At 38.3% G+C, this 25,889-nt stretch overlaps 1 protein-coding gene and 1 non-coding gene across 3 annotated transcripts in view; both read right to left on the bottom strand.

Moving 5' to 3' along the window:
* Positions 1-9,141: 9,141 nt before the first annotated feature.
* RXYLT1 (ribitol xylosyltransferase 1) overlaps positions 9,142-25,889 on the bottom strand; it is a 28,580-nt gene continuing 11,832 nt past the window's right edge. For both annotated transcript variants that reach the window (XM_047787111.1, XM_047787113.1), the window contains exons 4-6: positions 20,724-21,038; positions 17,402-17,572; positions 9,142-9,571 (exon numbers count right to left, since the gene is read on the bottom strand). In XM_047787111.1, coding sequence (XP_047643067.1) covers positions 9,154-9,571; positions 17,402-17,572; positions 20,724-21,038 — 904 coding nt within the window. In that variant the 3' untranslated portion in view covers positions 9,142-9,153. The remainder of the gene's footprint in view (positions 9,572-17,401; positions 17,573-20,723; positions 21,039-25,889) is intronic.
* TRNAY-GUA (transfer RNA tyrosine (anticodon GUA)) lies at positions 11,106-11,178 on the bottom strand. Its single transcript has one exon. It is a non-coding gene; the product is annotated as a tRNA-Tyr (tRNA).

The following is a 25,889-nucleotide window of genomic DNA, read 5'->3' as shown; positions in this document are numbered from 1 at the left end:
TATTTATATACTTACATGATATGACATATATTTATCTTTAAATACAAATAAAAAAGAAAAGAAAGGGGGAATAAATGAAGGTTAATTTATTTAAGCATTATGAGGTTTATTTATTTATTATTCAACAAAGGTCATTGAGCAAATTCCATGTGCAAGCATTGTTATAGATGCCAGAGAACTAGTGATAGATGAGAGAAAAGTTTCCTGGAAGCTGATATTTTAGTGAAAACAGAGAGGAAGAGAAACTTTTATTTTTCTGCTGGATTCACTGGTTTGAGGCTTTCAGGTGTGCCTCTACTGGGAGAGGCAGTCTGAGGATGAAGATCAGAATGACGGTGGGAGGATTGAGAAATGCAGCCATGGCGCCTTGGTTTGAATCTCTAGACCAGTCTGTACCTAACGTCACCCAAATTGCTGGACTTTTGCTCCTGTGTGTTCCTGTGAGCCAACAAGTGCCCCTGTGTGGTGGTTCTTTAAGCAGGTTTGAGATGGGTTTTCTGGCATTTGTAACACAGCAAAGGCCAATGGACACAGCCCCAGATTAAACATTGAGCCCATTGCCAGGGGTGAGATTAACAAATCAGAGGAGATGATGTGTTTATCAACCTACTTAAAAAAAAAAAATCAACCTACTTTCTACGGTGGCCGCTGTTCATAGGACTTTCTTAGGTATCGTCTCTTCTGACCCTTAAACTTACCTGCAACAGAAAAGCAAGAGGTGAAGGGACTTGTCTGTGGCCGTATAGTTAGTAGGAGTCCCTGGGGCTTGGACACAGTCCTGTGTGTTTTCTGTTAGACCATGGGGAATAAAGGAGTAAGTTCCTTGATATAAAATCTCCCTGGGATTGGTCAATTCACAGGGCATCTGAATGAGACAGTGTCATGGGGTTGCACATAATTATTTTCTTTTAAATGATGAATTATTTCAAAAATACAGAAAGCATAGAGAAAAACAAAGTAAATATCCATGTTTGCATTATCAATCTTTCGCCAATCTAGTTTTGATATATTCACTCTATATCTCATTTTCTCACTGTTTTTTTCTTTCAAACACTGCTATGTAATTAAAATGCCTGTATAGTCCTCTGCCAATCTGCCTCTCTCCTGAGGCAGTTTTTCATCTAAAATTTGTGTTTATCTTTCACATACATGTTTTTATACTTTTAATACATATGTACATACCCATAAGCAATATGTAGCAGTAGCATTTAAAAACAAACCAAAACATATAAACTAAGGAATACCTGAGGTTACCAGAAGCTAAGCGAGAGAAATGAAATAGATTCAACTGTGCAGCTCTCTGAAGGAACCGGTTCTGCAAACACTTTGACTTTATACTTCTATCCTCCAGAACTGTGAGACAATATATCTCGGTCATTTTAAAAAAAAGCAAACATATAGTGTTACAGCAATATATAGTGTTGTACAATGCACATCACTCTTTATTGTCGTCTACCCATATTTTATTTCCGAAATTTGTGGTAGGCAGGAAAATCCTCCCCTCCACCCTCAAGATGAGTCATATCCTAACCCCTGAAACCTGTGAATGAGTTACCTTCCACGACAAAGTGTCATTAAGTTTGCAGATCAAATTGAGGCTGCACATCAACTAATCACAAAATCATGAGATTAGCTTGGATTATCTGGTGGGACCCAGTGTAATCATAAGGGTCCTCGTAAATTTAAGAGATGTAGAAGAGGGAGAATCAGAAAGACTCACCCTGATGCTGGTGGTTCCAAAGATGGAGAAAGGATGCTATTAGCCAAAGAAGGCCAGAGGCTTCTATGAGCTGGAAAAAGGAAGAAAACAAGATTCCCCCATGAGGGCTTCAGAAAGAAACACGGCTCTGCTGATAACCATAATTTTGGACTAGTGAGCCCTATTTTGGATTTTTTTTTTTGTCTTTTTGTCTTTTTGCTATTTCTTGGGCCACTCCCACGGGACATGGAGGTTCCCAGGCTAGGGGTCTAATGGGAGCTGTAGCCTCTGGCCTATGCCAGAGCCACAGCAACGCGGGATCCAAGGCGCGTCTGCAACCTACACCACAGCTCACGGCAACGCCGGATCGTCAACCCACTGAGAAAGTGCAGAGACCGAACCCACAACCTCATGGTTCCTAGTCGGATTCATTAACCACTGTACCACGACCGGAACTCCTATTTTGGATTTCTGATGGCTAGGAAGGTAAGATAATAAATTTGTGTTATTTTAAACTTTTAAATTTTTGGTAAAATTTTAATAGCAGCCATAGAACACTAATGCAAGATTTGTATACAGGCTTAATCCATTCATTTTAACTGCATGATGTCACGCAGACTTCCATTGTGTGTGTTCTTTGCCTAGTGGCTCTCAAAATTTCATTTAAGAAATGCAGTCATGTTGCTGCAGGTACCTGGAGTTTGTATGGTTTCATTAGTTCTCTACTGAATGACTACACTGTATTTTATTTCTCTCTTCTCCTGTTGATGGACATTTACACTGTTGAACAATTTTTTTTGCTGTTATAAACAACATTGCTATGAATATTTTTGATTTTGTTTCCTGATGTGCATATGCAACAGTTTCTGAGTGATAGGTTGATAGCCAACTGGGATAACGAGTTTAAGTGGCAGCCAGGTTTTCGACTTATAGAGGAGTGGAATTGCTGGATTGTAGGGTATATGCATCATTAACTTTGTTATATGTGCAAAATTGCTCTCTAATGTGGTTGTACTGATTTAAACTTTTCTAGCAGTGCATGAAGGTGTCCATTTTCCAACAAACTGAAATTTGACTTTAAAACTTGTCAGTATGGGAGATCTTGTTGTGGCTCAGTGGTAACGAATCTGACTAGTGTCCATGAGGACTCGGGTTCGATCCTTGGCCTCACTGGTTGGGTTAAGGATCTGGCATTGCCGTGAGCTGTGGTGTAGATCACAGACGCAGCTCGGATCCTGTTTTGCTGTGGCTGTGGTATAGGCCAGCAGCTATGGCTCTAATTTGACCCTTAGCCTGGGAAGGAACTGCCATGTGACACAGGTGTAGCCCTTAAAAAACAACAACAAAAAAACAAACCCCCAAAACCAACTTGCCAATATGATGAGTCTAAAATGCTATCTCCTTTTTATTTCAGTTTGCATTTCCCTGATTACTGGCATGGATGAACATGTTTACGTATATTTATGGGCTATTTGTTTTTCCTCTTCCTTGAATTGTCTGGAGAATATGAAACAATATAGGCGATAGATCCCATTCACACAGGACAAGCCTGTGAAAAACATAATTGGACCCCTATAGGCCTTGATAGTTATTTAAGTAGAATTTATGCAATTTAAGTAAACTTGAGGGAAATTTATGAGGAACTAATGAATCTATTACACTGAATAAAATATAAGTAATCACATTCATCTTTTCACATTTAAAAGAAGGAAAAATTACTAAAGTTATAAGAAACTTGAATACTGATCTTTTGACAAAAATTCCCTAGTTTTTAGATTTCTGATTGCACAGTCAGCAGATAATAATTGTCAAGCAATTGCACAGTCAAGCAATAACACAAACCCATTTTCCCCTAAACAATGAACACATTCTGGATTCTAATTATTTTATGTAAAAAGAATGGAAAGCTTCTAACCATATGGATATAATCTTGACTCTTAGGTTGTAAAGGAAAGGGACCTGACAGAAAATCATGTCTGGGTACTGCTGGCTGAGTGTTCTGTTCAACGGTTCTGAAGCTGCAGTGTGGGAGACAGCAGCTTCAGAGACTTATCTATCCAAATGCTAACAGCCCTCCTTTCCCCAACCCCAGACTCTCCTGTGGTTCCCTCCTCAGAACTATCAGAAGAAAGTCAAGAAAATCATGTTATTTGTGGTTCCACATCTCCCTCTTCTGGCCAAGACCAAAACTTGCACCGTGAAAGTCATTTACTTTCTGCTGCATATTATAATTAATATGTTCCATTCTCTATTTCTACTTTGTAACATAAACATATAATATGTAATGATTCAAAGTGAATATGTTTTGTCTCTCTCCATAAAGTGGGCATAGAGAGAAACTACCTCAACATAATAAAAGCCATGTAGGACATACCCATAGCTAACATCATACTCATGTTCAACGGTGAAAAGCTGAAAGCATTTTTTCTGAGATCAAGAACAAGACAAAGATGTGCACTCTTTGTCTTTTTTGTCATTTTAGGGCTGCGCCTGTGGCTTGGGGTCGAATCGCAGCTGTAGCTGCTGTCCTACGCCAGAGCCACAGCAACACGGGATCCGAGCCACATCTGTGACCTATACCACAGCTCATGGCAATGCCAGATCCTTAACCCACTGAGTGAAGCCAGGGATCTAACCCACAACCTCATGGTTCCTAGTCAGATTCGTTTCTGGCTCACCACGACGGGAACTCCAGATGCCCACTCTTACCACTTTCATCCAACACTGTTTTGGATGTCCTAGCCTAGCAATCAGAGAAGAAAAAAAGTTTTTTTTTTTTTAAATTGGTATGGAAACATAAAAGACCCCAAACAGCCAAAGAAATCTTGAGAAAGAAGGACTCTCACTCCCTGACTTCAGACTATAATACAAAGCTACAGTTATCCAAATAGTATGGTACCGGCACAAAAAAAATAAATATAGGTCAATGGTACAGGATACAAAGTCCAGAAATAAACCCACACACTGATGGTCAATTAATCCATGACAAAGAAGGCAAGAATATATAATGGAGAAAAGTCAGTCTCCTCAATAAGTGGTACCAGGAAAATTTGACAGCTACATGTAAAAGAATGAAGTTAGAATATTCTCTAACACCATAAACAAAAATGAACTCAAAATGGATTAAGGAGCTAAATGTAAGACCAAATACCATAAAACTTTGAGAGGAAAATGTAGGCAGAACATACTTGGACATAAATCACAGTAATATATTTTTTTTTGGATCCAGCTCCTAGAGTAATGGAAACAAAAGCAAAAATTAACAAAAAGAACCTAATTAAACTTAAAGTCTTTTGCACAACAAAGGAAACCATAGACAAAATGAAAAGACAACCTATGGACTGGGAGAAAATATTTGCAAACTCTGCTACTGACAAGAGATTAATCTCCAAAATATATAAACAAGTCATTCAGTTCAATATCAAGACAAACAATCAAAAAATGGGCAGAAGATCTAAAGAGACATTTCTCTAAAGAAGATACACATATGGCCAAGAGGCACATGAAAAAATGCTCAACATTGGTAATTACCATTAAATGCAAATCAAAACTACAATGAGGTATCATCTCACACCAGTGAGATGTAAAAGTTATTTACCAGTTTGTAAATAAGTTCACTGTATTTTTTTTTTTAGATTCTGCATATTATTGATATTTGTCTTTGTCTGTCTTATTGCACTTAATATAATAATTTCTAGGTCCATCCATGTTGCTGAAAATGGCATTATTTCATTCTTTTTTATGGCTGAGTAATATTTCATTTTATATTTATGTACCACATCTTCTTTATCCATTCCTCTGTTGATAGACATTTAGGCTACTTCCATTTCTTGGCTACTGCAATGAACACTGGGGTGTATGTATTTTTTTTTTTTTTAGGGCCACAAGTGTGGCACATGGAAGTTCCCAGGCGAGGAGTCGAATTGGAGTTGCAGCTGCCGGCCTACACCCCAGTCAGAGCAATGCCAGATCTGAGCCACTTCTGTGACCTATACCACAACTCATGGCAATGCCAGATCCTTAACCCACTGATTGTAGCCAGGGATAGAACCTGCATCCTCATGGATACTAGTTGGGTTCTTTACCACTGAGCCAGCATGGGAACTCTGCATGTATCTTTTTTTAAAATAACTCAATGAATTTTATTACATTTATAGTTGTACAATGATTATTACAACCCAATTTTGTAGCATTTCCATCCCAAACCTCCAGCCCATCCCCCCACCCCCAAGTTTTTCAAAGTCTGAGTCAGTATCTGTTCTGCAAAGAAGTTCATTGCAGTCCTTTTTTTAAATTCCACATGTCAGTGATAGCATATGATGTTTGTGTCTCACTGTCTAACTTCACTTAGCATAATTTCTAGGTCCATCCATGTTGCTGCAAATGTCCTTATTTCTTTCATTTTTTATGACCGAGTAATATTCCATTGTGTATATGTACCACTTCTTCTTTATCCACTTCTCTTTTGATGGACACTTAGATTGTTTCCATGTCTTGACTATTGTATATAGCGCTGCAATGAACATTGGAGTACATGTGTCTTTTCAAGTCATGGTTTTCTCTAAATGGATGCCCAGGAGTAGGATTGCTGGATCAAATGGTAATTCTATTTTTAGTGTTTTGAGGAATCTACATACTGTTTTCCATAGTGGCTGCACCAATTTACATTCCCACCAACAGTGTAAGAGGGTTTCCTTTTCTCCACACCTTCTCCAGCATTTATTTTGTAGATTTTTTTATGATGGCCATTTTGGCTGGTGTAAGGTGGTACCTCATGGTGCTTTTGATTTGCGTTTCTCTAATAATTAGTGATATTGAACATCTTTTCATGTGTTCTTTGGTGTAATTAGGTCCCATTTGTTTATTTTTATTGACTTTAGGAGTGGATCTGAGAAGATATTGCTGTGGTTTATGTCAGGGAGGGTTCGGCCTATGTTTTCCTCTAAGAATTTTATAGTGTCTGGTCTTATATTTAGGTCTTTAATCCATTTGAGTTTATTTTTGTGTATGGTGTTAGGGAGTGTTCTAATTTCATTCTTTTCCATGTGGCTGTCCAGTTTTCCCAGCACCATTTATTGAAGGGACTGTCTTTTCTCCACAATATATTCTTCCCTCCTATGTCATAGATTAGTTGACTGTAGGTGCGTGGGTTTAAGTCTGGGCTTTCTATCCTGTTCCACTGATCTGTATTTCTGTCTTTGTGTCAGTACCATATGGCAGGATCTGAGCTGCGTCTGTGACCTACACCACAGCTCACAGCAATGCCAGATCCTTAACCCACTGAGCAAGGCCAGGGATTGAACCCTCATGGTTCCTAGTTGGATTCACTTCCACTGCACCACTATGGGAATTCCTTGCAGACATTTTAATGATGGTCATTCTGACCATTCTGAGGTGGTACCTCACTGCAGTTTTGATTTGCTTTTCCCTAACAATTAGCAATACTGACCATCTTTTCATGTGATTGTTGGCCATCTGTCTGTCTTCTTTGAAGAAATGTCTATTTGCCCATTTTTTGATTGGGTTACTTGTTTTTTTGACATTGAGCTTATAGTTACCATTCCACTGCATCCTTTCCTGCAGCTGACGCCCAGCTTCTCAGTATCTCTTAGTTAAAAAAGGACTTGAACTAGCTGTTTGCCTCAGTTATTATGGTTATTTTTTGGTACCGATGTCCACAGTGTGCCCTTGAATAAAGTGCCCATAACTATCACCTGAAGTGAGGGACAAGGAGAAAAGACACAGGGTATAAATGCCTCCATGCGTGCAGTGCCTTTAGCAGGGGCTATGGGTGTGGCAGTTTCCTTAGAATTAGAGAGGGTGTGGCACACACCATGATTCTCCAATATGATGCAAAGATGAGGTCCTTTATATCCAGGCTGCCAGACCTTCTGATGATGCGGGCACCTTGGTGGGAGATCCAGGTATGAGAAAGTGCGGGAGAATTTACACCCGTTCAATATCTATGGCCATTTGTATAATAAGGAGATAGAAAGCTCCTGGAAAGAACAATGATGTTGATTCCCTGATTTCACAAGAGTTAAACCCCAGGATTCCTGATAAAATAAAAAGCCAGGCAAAGCAACTGATTGAGCCCAAGCTCCTCTGAGTCCAAGGACTTGAAGATTCAAGATTCTCTCAGCCTTAACCAAAGCTACTGCTCTCCGGAGGCACCAGACAGTTTTGCATGAAGCACTCTCCTTTGTGTTGGTTGGTCCTACTCAAAACTTCAGTGACAATTTGTCAAGTTTAGGCACTAATTTTCTGGCTCTGACTGTTCCCAGTCCATGTTTTATACGGATTATGACCAAATTTTGCATCCAGGCACCTTCCTCAACATATATGATCCAACAAAACTTAAGTAAACCACGTCTAACATGGTAAGATTTGTTCACATACATTCCCAACATGACATGTGATTGCTCCCAAATTATGTAAATGAGCATGTATTAAAATATTGAAATTTAACCTTATTATTAACTAATAAGTAATGACAAATGAATTAGAAAGTATTACAATTAGAATTCCTGCTATGGCACAGTGGGTTAAGAATCCAACTGCAGGAGTTCGGGTCATGGCAGTGGGTTCCACACACAAAAAAATTATTACCATTATTGGGTACTTTATTATTTTTTACGCATTTATTTATTTTTTGGCCGTACCTGTGGCATATGAAAGTCCCTGGGCCAGGGACTAAATCCGAGCCACAGCCGCAACCTATGGCAACACCAGATCCTTTAACCTACTGTGGCAGGCTGGGGATTGAACCCCTACCTCTGCAGCAACCTAAGCTGTTGAAGTTGGATTCTTAACCCACTGTGCCACAATGGGAACTCCTATTGGGAACTTTCTATATTATTTTATTCCATATTTACAACCAACCCTATGAGGTACCATTATCTCCATTCTGCACTGAAAGGAACCAAGGCTCAGTACAATTAGGTGGCTTGCTCAAGGTCCCCAGATAGTAGGTACAAAGGAAAGGCTTTAACCCAGGTTTTGTCTGATTGCAAAGCCCAGTCTTTTCACTACATGATGCTGCTTCCTGAGAGAGGGTTTATTTATTTATTTGTTTATTTTCTGGCTGTGCCCACAGCATGCAGAAGTTTCTGGGCCAGGGATCGAACCTGCCTCACAGCAGTAGCCAGAACCACAGCAGTGACATCAGATCTTAAACCTATTGAGCCATTAGGGAACTCCCTGAGAGTGTTTATATGAGTGAGAAGAGTTGATAAATGTTGACTAACTCAACTTTGTAAAAGTGAGTTTGACTAACATTTTAATTTTATTTTCAGGAGTGGCCCAATAAGGGTGTATGTACGTGGTCAACATTATAAGCATAATCTAGAGTCTCCAGAGGTGCCTTAAAGAACATTTTTAAATACACACACACACACACACATTAGAAATGATTTAAAAAAAAACAGATTTTAACTTGAGCAGATGATTTACAGTTAACCTTTATTGTTCCTTAAAAACGAATTTTCTAAAATATTAGTAAATCTCATTTTTAGCTCTGTTTTGAAGTGTTGATACCAGTGAAGTAACCTTTTTCGTCTTTGAATCTTTTCTTGTAAAATTATAGTCTTCTCCTTTTCTAAAATAGCAGGAAGTTCCTTCCAGTTCTTAATAAAGATAAAGGGAGCATTCATGGACTTGAGTAACTGTAGAGGTGCATTATAGTAAACAGATGTATTTCCGTAGCAGCCAGATGTCATTACATCTTCTACCACAGGAATGGAGCCATAGGAGCAAGCCTCATATATTCTATAACACTCTGTATTTACTCCTGCTGGGCATAATGTAAGATCACTCTGAAGCAAAGCATCTTGATAATTCTTAAGGCTTTCATTTGTTTCTTGAGGCTGCCACCTAGAAAATCAGAAAAATAACTGTAGTTTTCACTTTACTAGGCACATCTTTTGTGGAGGAAAATATTTTATCTTTTAATGTCAGTTACAAGAAATGGGAAACACATTACAGAGATGACAGGCAGAAGAGATAAATAAAATCTTGCTCAAATAGATTTCTTGAAAATACTGAAGAATTTGAGAAGTTTATAGCTACACAATTTTGTAAAATCTAGTGGTCAATTTCTAAAGGAACGTTAAATCAATCAAAATTTTGTGAGTGCTAGGTCTTCTCTCTCTACCTCCCCTCCAAATTCCTGCCCTAATGGTGCTTATATCCTAGTTCTAGTGGTATTAGTTGGTAAATTATTTAGAGGGTATTAAGTGTTGTGCGGAAAAACAAAGAAAAGTGCGGAGGGAGTTTGTGGCAGGAGAGTATTGCAACTGTAATAAGTGATCAAGGAGCATCCCCCTGCTGGGGCATCTGAACGTGGAGCCAGAGGTGAGGAAGCAAACCATGCAGCTATCTGGTGAGTGAACAGAGCATATAGCAAGTATAAAGTCCAGGAGATGGCATGTGCCTGACATGTTCAAGGGACATCAAGGAAGCCAGGGTGGTGAAAGCAGGTCAACAGAAGGGGAGAAGTGTAGAAGATGAGGTCAGAGCACCCCGTCATGCAGAGTCTTGGTCACAGGGGTGGCCGACTTCATCTATATTTCATCTGAATCAGTCTGGCTGCTGTGTTGAGAATAGACTGTATGGGGCAAGGATAGAAGCTGAGAGATTAGGAGTTCCCGTCGTGGCACAGTGGTTAACGAATCCGACTAGGAACCATGAGGTTGCGGGTTTGATCCCTGGCCTTGCTCAGTGGGTTAAGGATCTGGTGTTGCCATGGGCTGTGGTGTAGGTTGCAGACGTGGCTTGGATCCTGTGTTGCTGTGGCTCTGGTGTAGGTCGGCGGCTACAGTTCCGATTTGACCCCTAGCCTGGGAACCTCCATATGCCGAGGGAGCAGCCCAAGAATGGCAAAAAGACAAAAAAAGACAAAAAAAAAGAAGAAGCTGAGAGATTAGTTAGAAAGCTACTGCTATGTTCTCTGCTGACAATCCCTGTTGTCTCAGTGAAATAAGCAGTAGAGTCATAAGGGAGAGTAGCTGGGAAGAGAGAAGAAGGTATGAAACATTCTTCTAGGAGAGTGGGAGAATGGATGAATGCTGGATACCTGAGGGTCAAGGTCATATACTTGAAGTGAGATCAACTGGTACCTTTCTCCAAGTGTGCTTGGCTGCATGGGTAGAGGTATGGAGTAGATAAGCCAGCTGGATCTAACCAGAGGTTGGGTTTGCCAAGGAACTAGGGAGCCAAATGTACTTGTCCTCATGATTGACTGTAAAACTTTTTTTTAAATTTCTTTTATTTAATTTTTTTATTGTTATTTCCCCAATACAGTTTTTTTTCTACTGTACATCGTGGTGATGCAGTTACACATACATGTATACATTCATGCATAATTTTTATAATAGTCTAAAGTGATCAGCAAAGAACCCAACGCACCTCCTTTGAGCCGGAATCGAACCAGCGACCTAAGGATCTACAGTCCTCCGCTCTACCAGCTGAGCTATCGAAGGGTGCACTGACTGTAAAACTTAAATGAGGTAAAGAAGAAAGTGAAGATGTGAGTGAAGGATAATGAAAAGTAGTAGGAACAGTGGATTGTATATCTAGCTAAATTGCTGAAGTCAGATTACTACAAGGGATGAAGTGGAATGATAGAAAATGACGGTTAGAGAGAGAAATGCTGGAACTTGAGATCTGCAGTACGCATAATCGTAATGCCTAAGAAATGAACATGACAGTGAATGGCTGAGGTCAAGCAGAGACGGAGATTATTGGAAGAGAGGAAGTGAAGGAACTGTAAGACCAAGGTGGTGGAAAGAGCAACTGTATCGAATTGAGGCTGGGCAGTTCCCGTCATGGCTCAGTGGTTAACGAATCCGACTAGGAACCATGAGGTTGAGGGTTTGATCTCTGGCCTTGCTCAGTGGGTTAAGGATCTGGCATTGCCATGAGCTGCAGTGTAGGTCGCAGACGCAGCTCGGATCCTGAGTTGCTGTGGTTCTGGTGTAGGCTGGCGGCTACAGCTCTGATTCGACCCCTAGCCTGGGAACCTCCATATGCCATGGGTGTGGCCCTAGTAAAGGCAAAAAAGCAAAAAAAAAAAAAAAAAGAATGAGGCTAGAGAAATGTCAGAGTGAGAATGTGCCAGCAACTAAACTCTTCAAAGAATTAAGGGGATAAACCCAAAGGTTAGTACAGAATTTCAAAAAGAAAGAGTATGGACAGTTTGTCTGCTGGTATGAGATACAGAAGTAGAGATTTTAGGGATGGAAAAGGGAGAACGGTCTGGAAGCAGCAATGAGAAGTAATAAGCACAGCCACTTCACCTACTGGCTCAAAGGCAGGCAAGGAATATCCAGAATAATTCTGTTGCCACGGTAAACTTCATTATTTTGTTCTTACTCATTCCATCCTAGGCACACTGTCCCTTGTTCTTCACACATGGTAAGCACGCTCCTGCCTTAGACCTTTGCATTTGCTCTTCCCTCTGCCTGAACAACTAACTCTTCTCCCAAATAGACATAAGGCTCACTCCTACGTCTTCTTTAGACCTGTGCTTAAATTAATGTATCCTTCTCTTTGCTTGGCTATACTAAAATAACAAATGCTCCACTTCTGATTTCTAGTCCTCTCTACATTCCTCCTCTGCTCAAATTTTTTTTACATGGTATTTATTATCTTTTGACACAATATATTTTACTGGCTTGTCTCCTCCAACAAGCATTTAAGTTCTGAGAAGGCAGAGACTCTTTTGATTGTTTTATTCATTGCTGTATCCTTTCATGGCTAAAGTAGTTTTTGGCATATAGCAGTTGCTTCATAAATATTTTCTGACAGAATGGATATAATACGATTACACTTCCAATAGTGTAAAAGCAATGCAGTTAGACTTCCCTTTTTTTTTTTTTTGTATTTCTTTGCCTACTTTATTGACTATTTTGACATTTTTATGCCCAATTTATCTATTTATGCTTTCTTTTTTTATTTCTATGACTGATCTATCTATTATCTATTTATATTGGCTTTTTTGGGGGGGTATTTCTATGCCTGATTTATTTATTTACTTGTTAGTTTCCAAATCTTTTTTTTTTTTGCTGAATGATTCTTTAAATTCACAGTGTTTTATAATTTTCAAGTTTCACACATATAATTGCATATAATCACATAATAACGTCTTTCCCCCCTCATCCTTAAGTTGCCCCTCCTCTTCCCTCTCCTTACTGGTAACTACTAGTTTGTTCTCTGTATCTGTGAGTCTGCTTCTTTTTCTTTTTTTTGGTATATACTCAGGTGTTGAACTGCTAGGTCATATGGTGGTTCTATTTTTTAGTTTTTGGAAAAATATCTACACTGTTTTCCACAGTGGCTAGACCAATTTATATTCCGACCAACAGTGCCCTTTTCTCCACATCCTTGCCAACATTTCTTATCTGTGTTGTTTTTGATGACATCCATTCTGATAGGTAGGAGGTGATATCTCATTGTGGCTCTGATTTGCATTTCCCTGATGTTGAGTATCTTTTTATGTGCCTGTTGGCCATCAGCATTTCCTCTTTGGAAGAAATGTCTATTCAGTTCTTCTGCCCATTTTTAAATCAGGTTGTTTGTTTTTTTGATGTTGCATTGTATGAGCTACTTATATATATTTGATATTAACCTTTATTGGTCATATCACTTGCAAATATCTTTCTCTATTCAGTAGGTTGTCTTTTTGTTCTCTCAATGGTTTCCCGTGCTGTACAAAAACTTTTAAGTTTAACTAGGTCCTATTTGTTTATCTTCACTTTTGTTTCCTTTGATTTAGGAGACATCTAAAAAATATTGCTGTGATTTAGTCAAAGAGTATCCTGTCTATGTTTTCCTCTAGGAGTGTTTGTTTATTCTTTTTCAGCTACATCTGTGGCACATGGAAATTCCTGGGCAAAGCACTGAATCCAAGCCACAGCTGGGGCCTATTCCACAACTACGGCATTGTTGGATCTCTAACGCACTGAATTGGGCAAGGGATTGTGTTTCAGGAACAACAATGGGTCCTTAATGTGCTGCACCAGAGGGGGAGCCCTTCATCTAAGAGTTTTATAGTATCTGGTGTTATATTTTGGTCTTTAATCCACTTTGTATATAGTGTCAGAGAATTTTTTTTTTTTTTTTTGGTATTTTTAGGGCTGCATCCATGGCACATAGACGTTCCCAGGCTAGGGGTTGAACTGGAGCTGTAGCTGCTGGGTTATGCCACAGCCATACCAGATCTGAGCCACATCTGTGACCTATACAGCAACTCATGGCAACACCAGATTCTTAACCCAAGGCCAGGGGTCAAACCTGTGTCTTCATGAATACCAGTCAGATTCGCTTCCACTGAGCCACAATGGGAACTCTAAGAATGTTCCAATTTCATGCTTTTACATGCAGCTGTCCAGTTTTCCCAGCACCACTTTTTGAAGAGACTGTCTTTTCTCTGTTACATATTGTCTACTCGGTCATAGATTAATTGACCATAAGTGTATGATTATTTCTGGGCTCTCTATTCTGTTCCATTGAGCGATGTGTCTATTTTTATGCCAGATGACTTCAGATTTGTAGTATAGTCTGAAGACAGGGAGTATGATTCCTTCAACTCCATTCTTCTTTCTCAAGCTTGTATTGGCTATTTTGAATCTTTTGTATTTCCATACAAATTTTAAAATGATTTATTCTAATTCTATGAAAAATGCCATTGGTATTTTGATAGGGATTTCATTGAATATATACTGCCTTGGGTAGTATGGTCATTTTAACAATATTAATTCTTCTGATCTAAGAACAAAGTATATCTTTCCATCTTTTTTATTCTTCAATTTCTTTCATAAGTGTCTCATAGTTTTCCGAGTACAGGTCTTTTGCCTCCTTAGGTAGGGTTATTCCTAGGTATTTTATTCTTTTTGAAGAGACATTACATGAAATTGTTTCCTTAATTTCTCTTTCTGATCTTTCACTGTTAGTGTATAGAAATGCAACAGGTTTCTGAGTATTAATTTTGTATCCTGCAACTTTACCAATTTCACTGATGAGCTCTATTAGTTTTCTGGTGGTGTCTTTAGGATTTTCTATGTATAGTACCATATCATCTGCAAATAGTTTTACTTCTTCCTTTCTAATTAGATTCCTTTTGTTCCTTTTTCTTTTCTGATTGCTGTGACTAGGACTTCCAAAACTATGTTGAGTAAAAGTGGTGAGAGTGGGCATCCTTGTCTTGTTCCTGATCTCAGAGAAAATACTTTTAGTTTTTCACTATTGAGTATGATATTATCTGTGGGTTTGTCATGTATGGCATTTATTATGTTGAGGTATGTTCCTATACCCACTTTATGGAGAGTTTTTATCATAAATGGGTACTGAACTTTGTCAAAAGCTTTTTCTGCATTTATTGAAATGACCATATGTATTTTATTCCTCACTTTTTTAATGTGGTATATCACATTGATTGATTTGTGGATACTGAAAAATGACTGAATGTTTGGGATAAATCCCACTTGATCATGGTGTATGATCCTTCAACATATTGTGGATTTGGTTTGCTAATATTTTATTGAAGATTTTTGCATCTATGTTTATCAGTGATATTGGCCTGTAATTTTCTTTTTCTTTTTTTTGTTGTTATATCTTTTGTTTTGGGATCAGGGTGATGGTGGCCTCACAGAATGAGTTTGGAAGTGTTCCTTTCTCTGCAAGCTTTTTTGAATAGTTTCAGAAGGGCAGGTGTCAACTCTTCCCTAAATGTTTGGCACAATTCACCTGTAAAGCCATCTGATCCTGGACTTTTATTGTTGGGAGTTTTTAAATTACTGATTCAATTTCATTACTGTAATTGGTTTGTTCCTGATTTATATTTCTTCCTGGTTCAGGTTTGAGAGATAGTACTTTTCTAAGAATTTTTCCATGTCTTATATGTTGTCCATTTTATTGTCATATAGTTATTCACAGTAATCTTTTTATTTGTGCAGTGTCAGTTGTAACTTTTCTTTTCTTTTTTTTTTTTTTTTTTGCCACACTCATAGCATTTAGAAGTTTCTGGGCCAGGGATCAAATCTGAGCTGCAGCTGTGACCTACACCATAGCTACAGCAATGCTGGATCCTTAACCCACTACACCAGGCCAGGGATCAAACCTGTGCTACAGCAGAGATAATGTTGGATCCTTAACCCACTGCACCACAGCAGGAACTCTTTCTTTTTCATTTCTGATTTTGTTGGTCTATACCCTTTTCCTTTTTTCCCTTGATGAGTCTGGCTAAAGTTTTATCGATTTTGCTTACCTTGCCAAAGAACAGGGTTTTAGTTTCATTGATCTTTTCTATTGTTTTATGTTACTGATCTCTTAACGTCGTATACATTTAAAAATCCTCCATTTGTATACTCCACCCTTCACAATTACTGGCTTTGGTATAATATTTTACATCTAATTGTTCTGTATATCCCTTAGTAGCTTATTGTGAATATAGGTGATTCTAACACTTTTGTCTTTTAACAAAAGACTAGCTTTGTGTGTGAATAATTTCCTACTTTTCCTGTATATTTGTCTTTATTTTTTCTTTCTTTTTTTTTTTTTTGGCTGCATCCATGGTATATGGAAGTTCCCAGGCTAGGCATCAAATTGGAGCTACAGCTGCCAGTCTATACCAAAACCACAGCAACGCTGGCTCTGAGCCACATCTGCAACCCACACCACAGCTCATGGCAATGCTAGATTCTTAACCCACTGAGCAAGGCCAGGGATTGAACCTGTATCCTATGGATGCTAGATTCATTTCTGCTGTGCCACAGTCGGAATTCCTACTTCTTCGTTTTGTAATTTTCTTGTTTTTAGTTGTGGTCTTTTATATTTTCACCTAAAGAAGTTCCTTTAACATCTACTGTAAAGCTGATTTAGTGGTACCATACTCTTTTAGTTTTTGCTTGTCTATAAAGCTCTTGATCACTCCATCAAATCTGAATCAGAGCCTTGCTAGATAGAGTATTCCTGGTTCTAGTAGAATCAGGCTTTCTACAAGAGAGTATCTGTTCCAATTAATGTATTTCTAGATCTAAAAGAACTTTTATAAGTACTAATTCTCTGATGACTCTATTTTACACATGAAACTTCATTTGTTTATTTAAAAATAAAGTGAATGATCCCCAAATTTCTTCAGTCCATGAACACCTGTTTCACGATTACCATGTAAAAGATGGAAGAAAGTTAACCTTATTAAATCCATCCATCCATCCATCCACTCCCCACTTATCCTAACCTACTTTATGCAAAATCCTATGTTAGATCTGGGGATTCAAAGAAGAACAGTACATGGCCTCTGTCCTCTGGGTAGTGTAAGGTTCCTCAGGGTGTGAGGAGTATGGCAATTCAGACTTAGAACACTGAACTAGGTTTGCTGAACATCTCAGAGATGAACCTAAGACCCTTATTTGCATCCACACTCTATGTTCAAGTCTGTCTAACAAATATTATTCAGGAAATCTGAGCAACTGACATGTGTATGATAGTTACTTGCATTCCTCTTTAAGATGGACTATAGATTCTCCCTATTATTAACATATACAACTCAGTTTCTTTGTGGCTTTACTAAACATTACTAATGTATCTTCTAGGGAAAGACTGGTATTAATGGAGTTAAAAATGTCTGTGGAAACTTGTGCTACTACATAAAGCAACTCTCAGATTGGAGACAAAATGGCTGAATCAAGTAACCATAGAACTTACTGCTCTCTTGCTGAAACCCAACAAAGCTTATCATTTCCGTCTTGTTTCAAAATGTTCATTAGCACTTGTCTGGATGAATTTTCATAAACGGTTCCAAAGAAATTACATAAGTATGGTCTTTCATTATGCAGCATTGACCAACTCGCCTCTACCACGGGAAAATTTCTGTATCTATAAAAATAAATATATATGAGTTAACAATGTATGACAATAAAATTGGTAAAATTTCCATAATACAACATCTAAGGTAGCAGGATGATGTACGGAAAAGAGATTTAAAATACGATTTTCTAGAAGTTCCCACTGTGGCTCAGCAGGTTAAGAACCCAACTAGTATCCTGGCCTCACTCAGTGGGTTAAGGATCTGGCTTTGCTGCAAACCACAGCACAGGTTACAGATACACCTCAGATCTGGTGTTGCTGTGGCCATGGCATAGGCCGGCAGATGCAGCTCTGATTTGATCCCTAGCCTGGGAACTTCCATATGCCACAGGTGCAGCCCTTAAAAGGCAAAGAAAAAACAATTTTCCAAACCCCAAACTATAACTTTCCAAGATTACTTTCAAAAAGTTCTTAAATCCACTCATTAAAAAAAATTCTCACTTTGATATCTTTTAGAAAATTGCTATAGAGATTATGAATCTGAAGTGATTTGATTTTTAGGTTCGTCAACTTCCATTACTTACCTATAGTTATAAGGTAGACTGAATTTAAGACCTTCAAAGTATAAAGAATCTTCTACATTCATAATAACCATGATTTAATTAGTATTTTAGCCAGGTGATGAAAAGACTGCAGGGTATATACTGCTACAGTGAAGAACTCTAACTTCAAAGGCTTCTCAAGTAGATTAAAACAAAACAAAAAACCCCAAAACCCAAAACAACAACAAAAACAAGAGAGGCCTGTTGCAATTGTCCCACTATTCTAGGCATTTGGAAATGAAAGACATCAAAATACAAGCCTGGGGAGTCCCCGCTGTGGCACAGGGGAAATTAATTCGACTTGTATCCATGAGGAGGTGGGTTTGATCCCTAGCCTCACTGAGTCAGGGGTCCAGGGTTGCCGTGAGCTGTGGTGTGGGTCGCAGATGCAGCTCAGATCTTGAGTTGCTCTGGCTGTGGCGTAGGCCATTAGCTGTAGCTCTGATTCGACCCCTAACCTGGGAACCTTCATGTGCCACGAGTGTGGCCCTAAAAAACAAAAAAGAAAAAAAAATAGTGCCTAAACTACAACCTTCACTTAACAGCAAAACTTTATGTAAAGCTTGTAACAGGTTTTCTCAATCTCAGCATCACTGCATTTGGGCCAGATAATTCTTTGTGGAGGCTGTCCTCTACATTGTAGGATATTTAGCAGCAACCCTGGCCTTTATCCACCATATGCCAGCATCACCTTCTCTCTGCTTATAACAATCAAAATTGCACCTGGTTGAGAACCACTGATCTAAAAGAAAGATACTGGCTTTGTCCAACAATGCCAGAATTATGAAGAGCTCCATCATATACCATATAAATAAGTTACATAGTGCTAACTACAAATCGTTCTGTTTCAAAACATTTTACAAATATAGGCTCTACTCAAGGGCTAGATATTTCAGTGCATCTTTAAACCTGCTATACCTGACAAACCTTTCTGTCTGCACTACCCTAAACCTATTAAGTCAGAATTTTGTCATGGACGGCCAGTGAATATTATCTTATTAATGTACTTCCCTTGTGATATTTGTGTAGACAACTGGGCAGCAGTCTAAGGCCACATCTTATAATCAGTGATAAAATAATGAATGATGAATATCTGATTCAAACATCATGTTAGTGAGCTGTTTCATAATCCATCCATTCAACAAATATTTATTGAGTGTCTATGTGCAGGCACTGTTTTAGGCTCTACAGATAAAGTAGTAAAAACAAAAGAGACAAAAATCCCTGCCATCAGGAAGTTTATGCACTAGTGGCAACTTAAAGTCAACTTGTTACTCAGAGGCCCTCTATTGACAGAACAATAAAAAACAAGTTTTCCATTTTATAGACTTTTGTATAGATCACATATTACTTAACCTTTCTTTTCATGGAAGAGATCTGCACAAATTCAACCAGGCTTAGTGGCAGACATGAGCATATTATAATCCCCTCAAACTCAAGAATCAGTGTGCTCTTGATTGGCTTAAAATAAGGATTTAAAGAAAATCTATACATCAGAGTTCCCATTGTGGCGCAGTGGAAAAGAATCCAACTAGGAACCATGAGGTTGCAGGTTCTATCTCTGGCCTTGCTCAGTGGGTTAAGGATCCGGCACTGCCATGAGCTGTGATGTGGGTCCCAGATGTGGCTCGGATCTGGCATGACTGTGGCTGTGCCTGGTAGCTATGGCTCTGATTAGACCCTTAGCCTGGGAACCTCCATATACCATGATGCAGCACTAAAAAGCAAACAAACAAACAAAAAACCCCAACCCCCCAAAAAAAAGCCCCCAAAATGAAAAAAAAACTATACATCTATATGACTATATCTGTGTACTATATCTACCTACCTACCTATTTGTTCTCTAACTTTTTAAAGAAGGTCTGACTCCCACCCACAGCTATATATCAGGCACTAATGATAAGCTTGAACATTTATCCTATGCTTTGGGGTTTAAAAAAAAAACAACTCTGGAGTTCCTGCTGTGGTGCAGTGGGTTAAGGTTTGGATTACAGCAGCTTGGGTCACTGCAGAGGCATGGAGCTGATCCCTGGCCCAGCACAGTGGGTTAAAGGGTCTGGCTTTGCCAGAGCTGCAGTGGAGATCATAGGTTGCAGCTACAGCTCAGAACTTCCATATACTTTGGGTGTGGCCATCCAAAAAAAAAAAAAAAAGAGTTCCCATTGTGGTTCAGCAGAAACAAAACCAACTAGTATCCATGAGGATGTGAGTTTGATCCCTGGCCTCACTCAGTGGGTTAAAGATTTGGCACTGCTGCAAACTGTAGTGTAGTTGCAGGTGCGGCCTGGATTTGGGGTTACTGTGGTCTAGGCTGTCAGCCGCAGCTCTGATTTGACCCCTAGTCTGAGAACTTCCATATGCCTCATCTGTGGCCCTAAAAAAAAAAAAAAAAAAAAAATTAAAAAAAAACCTCTAACTTATCTGGTCTTCTCATAAAAGGCTAAAATACTCTAAAAGCATCATTATTACCCAACCATACTGTTTTCCCATAGAAAAGAATTTATGTGGCCTCAATGAGCTCAGAAGAACTACATGTATTACAAAGTTAAAACACAATCTTCCTGATATAGAAATTCAGGTTAAGAGTCTAGAAACATACAATAAAATTCTGTACTTACGTTGCTACTCCTAAAGGCCACTGAAAAACATCCATGTCATTAATCCAGGGGCTGTCATATACTACGAAAAGTAGTTCCACAGAGCCTCCATTTCTTTTGAGGAACTGGTTTATCCATTCATTATTACAATGTTCATTTCCAAGCAAAACAACAGACAGATGCTGGAGTTTTTGAGTTTGCACTAAATTTTGTGCATAAAGTAACCACTGGGTGGCATAAAAGACCTTTGCTTTTTCTCTTCCATTTAAAATGAGTATGACGTTATTCACATCAACAGAAAAGTAGCCTGGGACCACAGCTGGACCAGTGATGAAGCTATTAAAAATAAAACAAAAGTAAGAGTCAAACAAACAAACAAACAAACAAAAACAACAGTATTTGGTACTAGAAGTTTAAAATCATTTTATATAAAATACATAATGAGACTTAATTCATATTATTTCTAAAAATAATTTCTATGATACGTTGTTTCGAACAAGTTTGAAAGATAGGACATAGAAGTGGATTAATGGAAAGCTTTGGCTGTAGACAGATCAACTTGCATTTGATAATAAGAAATGTGGTAACTTTTTAAAATCACTGTCTTGAACTTACAGAAAGATATTTAAGTCAGCAGTTCCCAACCCTTTTATGGTGTGAGCTGCTATTCCTGCTCTTCATCTGAATGAAGTATCTGAATCAATGGATGACAAATTGTTGATAAATTGAGAAATTGAGGATGGCATTATAAACATTCAATGAAGGTTAAATCTCAAGAATATAATGTTAAGGGAAAAAGTAAGCTGCAGAACACATATCATAATTACATGCAAATCTGAAAGTAACTACAGGGGGAAAAATTTATGCTTATATATCTAGTAAAAGTATAATTATAAAACAAAAACATAAATACAGATCAGTGGAACAGGAAAGAAAGCCCAGAATTAAACCCACGCACCTACAGTCAACTAATCTATGACAAAGGAGGGAAGAATATACTGTGGAGAAAAGACAGTCCCTTCAATAAATGGTGCTGGGAAAACTGGACAGCCACATGGAAAAGAATGAAATTAGAACACTCCCTAACACCATACACAAAAATAAACTCAAATGGATTAAAGACCTAAATATAAGACCAGACACTATAAAACTCTTAGAGGAAAACAAAGGCCGAACCCTCTCTGACATAAACCACAGCAGTATCTTCTCAGATCCACCTCCTAGAGTAATGACATTAAAAATAAAAATAAACAAATGGGGCCTAATTAAACTTAAAAGTTTCTGCACAGCAAAGGAAACCCTAAACAAAACAAAAAGACAACCCACAGAATGGGAGAAAATATTTGCAAATGAAGCGACTGACAAGGGATTAATGTCCAAAATTTATAAACACCTCCTACAGCTCAATTCCAAGAAAACCAACAACTCCATTAAAACATGGATAGAAGATCTAAACAGACAATTCTCCAAAGAGGACATACAGATGGCCAAAAAGTACATGTAAATATGTTCAACATCACTAATTAGTAGAGAAATGCAAATCGAAACTACTATGAGGTACCACCTTACACCGGCAAGAATAGCTATCATCCAAAAGTTTACAAACAATAAATGCTGGAGAGGATGTGGAGAAAAGGAAACCTTCTTACACTGTTGGTGGGAATGTAAATTGGTGCAACCACTATGGAAAACAGTATGGAGATTCCTCAAAACACTAAAAATAGAACTACCATTTGATCCAGCAATCCTACTCCTGGGCATCTGTCCAGAGAAAACCATAACTCAAAAAGATACATGTACTCCAATGTTCATTGCAGCACTATATACAATAGCTAAGCCATGGAAGCAACCTAAATGTTCACAACAGAGGAGTGCATAAAGAAGTGGTACATATACACAATAGAATATTACTCAGCCATAAAAGGAAAGAAATAAGGGCATTTGCAGCAACATGGATGGACCTAGAAATTATCATGCTAAGTGAAGTCAGTCAGACAATGAGACACCAACATCATATGCTATCACTTACATATGGAATCTAAATAAGGGACACAATGAACTTTTTGCAGAACAGATACTGACTCACAGACTTTGAAAAACTTATGGTTTCCAAAGGAGACAGGTTGGGTGATGGGGGGGATGGGCTGTGGGTTTGAGATGGAAATGCTACAAAATTGGGTTGTGATGACCGTTGTACAACAATAAATGTAATAAAATTCACTGAGTTAAAAAATAAAAAATAAACTAGTATCTGGTATTAAAAAAATGCTTTGCTGAGAGGAAAAACAGTGTAAATATAAAAATTTGAATGGGAAGATATACAAGGAATTCATGATCGTAGTTGCCTTTGAGGAGGAAAGAAGAGGAAAGGGCCTGGAGAATAATACAAAGAGAGTGTTGCCTTTATTGGACATATTTAATTCTTTTAAGAAGAAAGTTAAATATCTGAAGCAAATATGACAGTGAGAATTTTTTAGTTCTGGGTGGTGGGTAAATGGGAATCTATTGTATTACTCTCTGTTCTTTAAGCTATTTTTAAAAATGTCATAAAAGGAACAGATACATTTCATAACTCACATTTTTCATATTATTTGCTTCTTCAACCAATACTATTGAAATATCTTAAACTAATATGTATTAATGTAAAAATACCTTTTAACCTATTGCAAAATTAGTCACAGTAGTCATGGATTCTTTGCAATCTGCTCAACCATTTCTTTATAACTTGCTAGAATCTTTTACTCTTTAGTACAAGTATGCTGAAATCCTCATTTTATTGCTTAATATTATGGGGGGTAAAAACTAACATGTATTAAATGCCATTTATATACATGATACACAGGCACCCTGCACCCGTTATCACTTAACCTCCACAACAACTCTGCAGGGGACGTTAGTCCTCCATTTTGCATTTGGAAAATCAGGCTTAAGTTGCACAAACTGTGATGGCAACAATGAGTTTTGAATCAAGATCTGCCTAACTTTAGAGCTTAAGTTGTTCCCATGACACTATGGTTAACAAGTGCTCAAATTAGCAGATATTAGTTAAAACACAAACATAAATATATATTTTGTGTATGTATGTACCACAAGAATTCTATGACATTATTCTACAATGATAATAAGCTACAGGATTCAGAACTGTGCTTTGAGTTTGCCTTGGACAGGATCGAGCATTGAAGATACCAAATGACTCGGTGATAATTTAGTAATTTAAGAGAATATGAAGAATCTGAGGGGCTAGAAAACACTTTAGAAATGATGATGATAGCAAAGTTTAAAATATTTATTACTGGTAGTACATGAACATATTATCTCTTCTTTAGAATTACAGGCAGGAATATTTCTACTTTTATTGATCCACACAAATTAACGAAAGTTATGATTCATTCAGGACATATCTGGCCCATCTTGGAATCTCCACGGCTCCCCATTTGTAGAATACTCTTACATTCCAGCAAGCAGGAATGTCAGCGGTTATGCTCTAATTGGTTTTCCAGACCTCAAAGCCATGGTCAAGCAATAGTGAAAGCCCTGCAGTTAGTGCTGTGGGGCTAAGGTAAAGATCAAGTTTTCTTGGTTCCCAGGACTTCCAGTGTTTTAGTAATTTTTTCAGTGTCCACTAAACCAAAGAAATGAGTAATGGTTCAGTTTTTTAAGTCGTTGGGTCCAAGTATTTATGTCCTAAGAGCTTAGAAGCCACTTAAAAAATAACACACACTGAAGGAAAAATAATTCCTATTTCCTTCTTAACTAACCACACATACCTAATAATGGGTTCTGTGCACAAGCTGAGCACTGCACAACTTTTCAAACCTTGGAATCAGAGGGACACTGTCACGCTCACTGCCTGGTCCACTTTGATTTTTGCATAGTACTTGGATTTTATCACAGCAGCCATGGGAAACCCGGATCCACAAAGGTATGACATCTCTAAAATGGACATAGCGTGATCTAATATTGAAACTGTGAACCCTTCAAGCTAGTAGTTTGCATAGCATTTGCAGATGTGCAGTGCAACTGTGATTCGCACAAATATTTAAAATATTTTGTGGTGCCCCAGGGTGCTATAGTATACAGTTTGGGAAGCACAGATTTAGGTAAAGAAACTTTGGAGTTAAAAAAAAAAATCCCATAAGATTCAGATGGGTGTGTGTGTGTGTTCTGGGAGGTGTGTTAGTCAAACTGCAGTGGGTTGAGAAGTGAATGAGAAGCAAAGGACATTAAGAAGTAAGTGGGGATAGTGAGTGTAGACAATTCTTCCGAAAGGTTGGATGAGAAGGTGAGAAAGCAATGATGAGTGAAAGGTTGAAGATAAAGGACAACAAAGAAGTAACCAATGGAGCAAAGTCTTAGAAGAGGCAGAGGGATGAACGGGTAGAGGGGGTTAATATTCAATCAGGGAAATCACCTCATTGTGAGAGCTGAGGAAAGAAAGGTTGGTGAAGGATCACATAGCGATGATGTAGGTAAATATTAGAGGACTCAGTTAAGGGAGGTATTTATGGGTATTCTTGAAGATACAGAGGCAGGGGTGTCTGCTGAGAAAGAGGAGGTTAGACAGGTGTTTGTAGTGGGCTAGAGAAGAGTGGACAAACTTGCTCTTATCTCTCCTGTATTTTCAACCTTGAACACATACTAGTTACCCAGTCTTGCAAGTGAGAAACCAGGGAATTGCCACATTTGGTTCTTGCTTTCATCTAATAATTCTTTTTTTTTTTTTTTTTTTTTTTTAGGGCCGCACTCATGGCTTATGGAGGTTCCCAGGGTAGGGGTCGAACTGGAGCTACAGCTGCTGGCCTACACCACAGCCACAGCAACGAGAGGTCCGAGACTTGTCTGTGACCTATACCACAGCTCACAGCAATGCCAGATCCTTAACCTACTGCGTGAGGCCAGGAATCAAACCCTTATCTTCATGGATCCTGGTCAGGTTCATTAACCGCTGAGCTATGAAGGGAACTCCTATTATTTTTTTTTAAATAATTCTTAAATTCTGAAGTTTTATCCCCAAATTTCTTGAATTCTTAGCTCTGCCCCAATATCACTACCAAATTTCATCCCTTAATTATACCTCTGCTGGATACTTATAGTTTTCTAACGCAATTTCCTGGTCTGCCTGCCTTTGGTTATCTCCTTCAAATCATTTTTTCCACATAGCTACTAGAGACACCTCTACAAAAAACA

Source organism: Phacochoerus africanus, chromosome 7, assembly GCF_016906955.1.
Source record: "Phacochoerus africanus isolate WHEZ1 chromosome 7, ROS_Pafr_v1, whole genome shotgun sequence".
In the NCBI taxonomy this organism is placed as follows: domain Eukaryota; kingdom Metazoa; phylum Chordata; class Mammalia; order Artiodactyla; family Suidae; genus Phacochoerus; species Phacochoerus africanus.
The sequence above is the reverse complement of the archived record's forward strand: the minus strand, read 5'-3'. Positions and strand labels throughout refer to the sequence as shown.